This window comes from Prionailurus viverrinus, chromosome B3 (assembly GCF_022837055.1).
Source record: "Prionailurus viverrinus isolate Anna chromosome B3, UM_Priviv_1.0, whole genome shotgun sequence".
Classification (NCBI taxonomy): Eukaryota; Metazoa; Chordata; class Mammalia; order Carnivora; family Felidae; genus Prionailurus; species Prionailurus viverrinus.
The window spans coordinates 81279382-81286233 of NC_062566.1; the positions used below are offsets into that span (position 1 = coordinate 81279382).

Genomic DNA, 6852 nt, shown 5'->3' on the forward strand with positions numbered 1-6852 from the left:
CCAGGGCTTTTCCCCCCCGGGGCTGAGCCTGGGCGGCCAGAGGGCGCTGGGAGGGGGCATTTCCTTTGTGTCAATGACAAGTGGGTCCTGTCGAAGAGTCTTTCCTCTCCCCAGCCCCCGTCATCCCTTCAAAAGAAATCCGGGTATTTACAAGAGAGTCCGCCTTGCTGGCACAGTGTACCCAGAGTGAAGTTTGCGATCTTTAGAGTCCAGAGCCAGTCATGGTAGAGCCCTCTCCAAACTGCACCCTGCCTGAGCAAGTGAAACCATTTCAATCACCAAAAAGACACCCCAAAAGCTGTTCTTGTTATGTCCTTCTCTTTTTAAAGACTCCTTAAAGAATTGGATTCACTTGGATGTTTGTATTTTCTTTTTTTAAAAAATCCCACAAATTTTAGAAAAAAAAAAAAAGACGTCCAGCAGTTTGGCTTTTGTGTTTTTTTCCCCTCGGTCTAAACGGGACAGATTATTAAGAAAAGTCGAAGTGCAGGGAGCGGCGGGTAGTTGGTGATTGTGTGACCGGCAGGAGGGGAAGCGATGAGGCAGCGCGCTGGGCCCGGCCTGGCCCGGTGTCCTCTCACCAGGTCCGACCATATAGCAAGGTGGAGCAAGACATGGTGCCATAGTCCGAGCCCGAGGAGTTCAGGTGGGACAGGCTGGAGACCTGGCCCTGAAGCGCCGCGGGGCTGGCGGCGTGGTGTGCCAGGTCCGGAGACTGGCCTGCGCTGCCCGGCTGGTGGCCCGGGTGTGCACCCAGGCCAGGGCCACCGCTGCCCACTGAGATAGCCGCCGCGGCCGCCTGAGCAGCCTGCGCCTGCTGCTGCGCCTGCTGTTGCGCGTGGCCTTGAAGGCTGCCGGCACCAGGCGCGGGGGCTCCTGCCTGGCAGGGTTTGCCGTCTTTCACCAGGACCGGCACTGCCACGCGGCGCGGCGACTGCTGCTGCGCTTGCTGCTGCTGCGGGCACCCGGCGCCCCCGCCGCCGCCGCCGCTGTCCTGCTGTAGTTGCTGCTGTGCCGCCTTGTCCTTGGCTTGGCGCTTCATCTTGTAGCGGTGGTTCTGGAACCAGATCTTGACCTGCGTGGGTGTCAGGTGGATCATGCTGGCCAGGTGCTCCCGCTCGGGCGCCGACAGGTACTTCTGTTGCTTGAAGCGTCGCTCCAGCTCGTACACCTGAGCCTGGGAGAAGAGCACCCGGCGCTTCCGGCGTGGTGCGCTTGGCAGCGGGGCCATGTTCTTGCTCACGTCCCCCAGCGAGCCCAGGCCGCCCATGCCGCTCATGTTCATGCCGCTCGCCGGGCCCATGAAGCGGGTGACTGTAGGCGACAAACGCACAGCGTCGGCGGGGACCGGGCCGGGCCAGGCCACCTCTGCCTTCCGCGGCCTTGGCCGGCCCTGCCCACCCCGACGGCTCCCTCCTCACCTAAGCTGCCTCCGCCCTGAGAGGCCTAGGTGTCAAGGATGGCTAGCGCCTGCCCCAGGCCTTGCCGTCGAGGGATTTACTGGAAAGCTCCCCACCTCAACCCCGGTTGCCTCCCCACTCTCAGTGCTCCAGCCCAAAAGCAAAGTGGAGAAAGGCCGCTTCCGTTCCTTTCGTGCCCATCCCCGGCCAGAGTCGTGGGGTTATCGGGGCACAGGCGGTGAACTGGGCCCACACCAAAAGCTGGGGTCCCACGGTAGACCCCAACTTTGGGAGCTTAGGAGAGTGGAGTCTTCACTTTCGAAAGCTAGAGCCCCAGACGCTTTGCCTCTTGGCCGTTCTCTCTCCTGTCAGCCCCAGTGAGGGCACTTGCTCGTTCCATTTACAGCCCCCTCTGGAGCCACGCGCGCCCTTCCACCTGCCTGGACTAGAGAGCCAGCCGGGCCGGACGCCTGAGCGCGTCGCAGTAGGGCAGCCTCCGGCCCGGCCAGGCCGCGCCTCTCTGCTCCCTGCTTGCCCCCAGCTCCCTTAGGGTTTTTTTTGGGGGGGGGGGGGGAGGAAGGCGCTCCCTCGGCACTCCGAGGTCTCCTGCGCGGAGCAGAGCTCCTAGTCGGCCGCACTGGGGAGACACCGAATACTGCTCGCAGGACCCCAGCGTTACCAAGTGTCTCTTCTGGGACACCTCAATCCAGCAGGGGAAAGAATCCCCAGCTCCCGCACCCTACTCCCTGGCGCGGCTGCCGGGCCGCCCACCCAGACGCCCGGTGCGCAGCTGGCAGGAGCCGCGCCTTCTGGGCTGCTCTCCCCGCGCCTCCCGTACTCAGCCCGCGGCCCGGCAGTGGGGCGGCCTCACTTACTGGCGGGGAAGCGCGGGTCTGGGTTGGCGCCGTACCATCCGGGGCCCGAGGCGCTGTTCCGCATGGTGTCCTGGTACGGCGGCAGCTCACTCATGTTGCCCAGGTTGCCGTTGCAGTAGCCCCCCACGGCGGAGTGCGAGAGCTGGGGCACCCCTGCCGCCGTCATGTGGTAGGCGGCGGTGACGGCGCCGTGGTGCCCCACGGCGTGCTGCTGCATGGCCGCGGCCGGCGGAGCCGCCTGGCCCTGCCTGTAAGCCGCCAGCGGAGCCCCGAGGCCGCCGCCCTCCATGCCCACTTTCTTGTAGCTTTCCTCCAGGGGACTCAAGATGTCAGACACTGAGAACGGAGTCGTGTGCTTTGGACTCATCGACATGATTCGGCGGCGGCTGGAGGAGGAAGGAAGAGGAGGAAAAAAAAGGGAGAGGGGGAAGGCGAAGCCTCGCTGCTTTTTTTTTCTCCCTTTGCCAAATATTCTGGTGTTACCTTAACGCCGATCTTGTTGGATGTACACGTAACCGAGTGGACCGAGTCCGCCTTAATTGGCTTGAGTGGAGGCTCGGGGGCTGCCTCGCGTTTGTTTTAGCCCGGCGCCAGGTTTTAGGCAGCCACCAGAGGCGGGGCGTAAGCGCTAAAGCAACAAGACAATAGAAGCCTACATCTTGCCCGAGATAATTAGCTTACATGCTGATGACAAGGTAAACACCTTTAAGTTTCACTTGTCAGGATTTTTAGGTCTCAAAGAGGGAGAGAGAGAGAGAGAGGCAGAGACACGACCCAAAGCATTTCTTTCCCCCTCCCCCGGACACCCCCACCCCATTTTTTGTGGGGTGCGGGCGGCGCGCGGGGGGAGACAGGGGAGGGAAAGGAGGAGGGAACCGAGAGAGGGGAGGGCAAGAGGTGGGGTGAGGAGTAGCCGAGGAGGGGGGATGGTGGGGAGGAAGGAAGGTGAATGCTGCTTTGCAACCAACTTTCGGAGTTACAAAGTGAACCACTTTCCAATATAGTCGGGGTTCCCGGGCGGGGACAAGTCTATAGAGGGAGGGGGCCAAGGGACAGGGTAGGGGTTTCACCTGAGCCTGCTGGGGCTGCTCCTCCCTCCCGCCGCGGCCTCCCAGCCCCGCGCCTTCCCACTGCCTCCGGACCACATCGGGCTTCGCGGCGCCGAGCCCCAGTCACCACCAAACGAGCTCGCGAGTCTGGGGACGAACCCTGGGGCCGCACTGTTGTTCTGCGTGTCTGTCCGTCTGTCTGCCTCTTCTGCCGCCGTCAGAGGGACACCTCTGCTCCCCGCCCCCTTTCCCCCTACCCGAGAGAGAATCCCAGCGGGCGGAGGGGACGCTGAGCAGGGGATCGGCTGCCTCGGAGAGGCTGTCCCAGATCCCCGCGTCCCCCTCCCCCCAGCTCAGGGTCTTCTCAGCGGTCCAGGGCCCCCTGCATCACGCCCCCCCCCCACAACCCACCCGCGGCTCCCTTTCCCCACCCCCATTCCTGGCCAAGACAAGCACACTACTGGCCGCCAGAGCTGGGAAGCTGGGGGGCACTAACCCGAAGGGCCATTGCTGAAGTTGCCCCACCTCGAACAAACCTGGTGTCCCCGACCCTCGCCCATCGCCCGGACACGCGGGGTTCTGGGGCTGGAGCTGACTTTCCGAGGACATCACAGCCCCAGCACCCGAGCCCAGGGCCACGCTGTTTTCCCCTCTGATGCTTCAGGGAGGGCGCGGGCAGGGAGCGTCGTAAGTACCCGCCCGCCTGTTGCCGGGCGGAACTGAGCCTGAACCCCGGCGGGACCAGCTGGCCGGGAGGGGGCGAATCCCGAGGCGTGAGCAGCCCAGCAGGCGGGAGGCTGGGCTGAGGCTCGCCTCCTCCCGGAGCTCAGCCATGCAAAAGTGCACTTGCTTCCCCGGGAATAACCAAATATCTTTGTTTAAAGTGGCGGCGTAAATGGCCAGTCGCTTTGTGGCCACGCTGGATATTAGTAGATGAGGATCATTCTGCTTCAATTGGGCGCCTCTCATCCGGCGAGCAAGAAACTGCTTAGGAGGAAGTGGGTTTCCTGTCAGCGCGTTCCCAGGCTTCAAGTGTGAGCCCCGCGCCTTGAGGGTCCTTGGGCGCCTGGAGAGGGGGAGCTGTGGGCTTTCGCTCCCCAGCCGGACCAGAGGCACCGGCCTTGCTGCTCCGGCCAGGCCCCGGCCTCCAGCCCAGTGGACTACAGTGTCGTGCCCTGCGTGGCACAGATCCCGAGACCCACTCCGACTTTTCCCCCTGAGATTCCAAACGTTTTGTCGTTGTTTTGGTTTGGTTTTTCTTTGGCTCTTTTAGCCTCCTCTCCGGCTAGAGGCTGGGAGGGTGGAAAGGTCCTTGTCCAGGCTGGGGCCTCCAACACACTGCCGGGGCCAGTTAAGGGGGCTTCTCCAACTTGTTTTTTTGTTTTCATTTTCTTTCGCCTCCTTGTAGAGAAGGAACTCCCAGTGATGAACAGGCACTTTTGAACGATTTAATTCAGCAGGTTAGGCGCCTTTTCCATTAACAGCAATTGTAGTAAGGAAACTTGTTTTGTTATTGGCTTTTTAACATTTCAGTTCTCTCCTTGAGAAGTGCTCTGTGCTCCCTCAACACAAAGCCAACTTCTATACTAACATTCGGTTTCCTCACCACCTACGTCGCTTATGTAGGGTGACAAAGCCCAGGGCACCCCCTTCCTCCCGCATGTGCCCACGTTTTTGCGCAGCTCCCCTGGCGGCTTTGGGGCAGGCAACCCTGCACTTGGGCGCTGAGACGTGCTTGTCCGCTGTACTGTGAAAGACAAGTGCCAGGCTGGTTCCTTGCGCTTCTTCCAAGGGGCTTCTGGGGGGGGGGGGCGGCGCTCTCAGGAAGACTCAGGCTCCATCAAATGCGCGTTGATCTATGTGATATTTAAGCCCTAGGAGCAAGGAGGGAAGATGACGCTGAGCTCAAATGAACCGTCGAGGAGAGCAGACAAAACTGAATACAGATCTTGTCTGCAGGCGGCCCAGAATCCCGGGCTTTTGTTTTGACTGGGGTCTTATTGCTAAGGCGGGGTGGGTTTCCCAGTCACCTGTCTTCTTTCTCCCTTTCCCTCTCCATTATTTCACATTACTGGTAAGTATAAGAAACACCAAGTATAGAATGGTGTACGTCTCTCTCGGTCTCAATGCCGTTTAGAAGTGTAGGTAATTCTTCACAAGGTTTCTCTGAGATTTTCAGATAAGATGGGGCACATAAAAGCTCTCCGAAAGCTTTAGAAAATTTTTAATTTCATTGCCAGAGTGCCAGATTTCTGTATTGTCGTTAGCACACCCCCCACCCTGCCCTGCCTTTAGGCCTTGAGTGAAGGGGAGAGTTGGGTGCATCTTCCGCAGGCCCTGAGCCCGGGCCTTCGTCCCTCGGCAGCTTCGCAGTCCCGCAGCAGGCTCCGGCTGCGCACGTGGCTAGCAGCTCCCCACCCCCACCCTCAGGCTTGCAGACTGGACCTCGACCCCCAGCCACGCAGCAGGCATTGAGTCTCCGCACTGAGCTGGAGCTGGGCCGGGAGTTGGGGGGCAGAGGGTGGCGGCTGGCCGAGGCTGCTGCTCCGCCCTCCCCCCTGAACACCCGCAACCAAGATTATGCTGCACCTCACCGCCAGGCGCGCTCACCAGCACTAGCTCTGGACTAGACCTCGCCTGGGCCTTTGCACCACCTTGCGGCACCCCACCCCCACCTCTTCTACCCTTGTCCCTTACATACACACACACACACACACACACACACACACACACACACACATACACACACACTGCCCCACACTCTCTGCGCTGCCAACATAAGCCTGAAGGACTGAGGCGTCTCCCGGAGGGAAAAGGCGTATATCTCCATCTCTGCTCTTGCCGGACCAAAGGCTTTGAGAGTCCGTCCCCTGGCCCCAACACCTCTTCCTAACCCAGGAGTGTCCTTTCTTTATATACCTCCCCCTTCATCTTAAGTAGGGTGACCGAGGTTAACCTAATAATTTCTTCATGGCTGCAGGGAATACTTGGGAAGCCTGAGATCCTCCCTGTAGGTCCCCGCGTCTTCAGTAACTCTCTCAGGCAGAGTGGGCGCAGTGGGGTCCATTTCGGGCTTCTCAAGGAGCTTTCCCTGGTGGGGCCGCACACGCCCACCTCAACCGCGGCCACACAGCTTTGCTCTCTGCAGCTTGGCATGGCATCTAAGGAGCCTGGGAGACTGGGACTCAGGTCCAGGCCCGGCCAGGGACGCGTTGAACTGCCACCAACCTTTGCTCACCACCCTTATGGGGGGGGGGGGGGGGGAGGAAGCGCCTTTCTGTCCCTCTGGAGTCACTTCTTTGAGAATTTAGGACGGAGGGCTCATACAAGGCTGTATGACTCGGAGTCTGAAGCTTGGATCGCTAGAGAAATGAAAAGTCCTTCCCAGTCCTCAGCGCCACATTTTTCTAATTCTCTTCATGGTCCTTCACACCTCTCTTAGGACGGTGAGCGGCCATGTTCCCTTCTGGTGTTATTTTGCTCCGAGTTTTATCGCAATTCGTGATTTATTCAACAAATGTTTGTTGA

General features: G+C 60.3%; 1 protein-coding gene across 1 annotated transcript; it reads right to left on the reverse strand.

The window, feature by feature from the left end:
* Window positions 1-577: 577 nt before the first annotated feature.
* Window positions 578-3422, reverse strand: NKX2-1 (NK2 homeobox 1). Its single transcript, XM_047863227.1, has 3 exons — window positions 3346-3422; window positions 2276-2661; window positions 578-1314 (listed from the first exon to the last, which is right to left on the reverse strand). Exons 1-3 carry the CDS (start codon window positions 3420-3422, stop codon window positions 578-580), a joined length of 1200 nt encoding a protein of 399 aa, XP_047719183.1.
* Between the last annotated feature and the right edge of the window lie 3430 nt (window positions 3423-6852).

What these genes read in the sequence shown, in the direction of transcription:
- NKX2-1 (XM_047863227.1), bottom strand. Translation starts at nt 3,422, where the DNA reads ATGTGGTCCGGAGGCAGTGGGAAGGCGCGGGGCTGGGAGGCCGCGGCG. An exon ending in AGCAGCCCCAGCAGGCTCAG is followed by an intron (nt 2,662 to 3,345) that starts GTGAAACCCCTA and finishes TTCCTCCTCCAG; the next exon opens with CCGCCGCCGAATCATGTCGA. An exon ending in AGACCCGCGCTTCCCCGCCA is followed by an intron (nt 1,315 to 2,275) that starts GTAAGTGAGGCC and finishes TGTCGCCTACAG; the next exon opens with TCACCCGCTTCATGGGCCCG.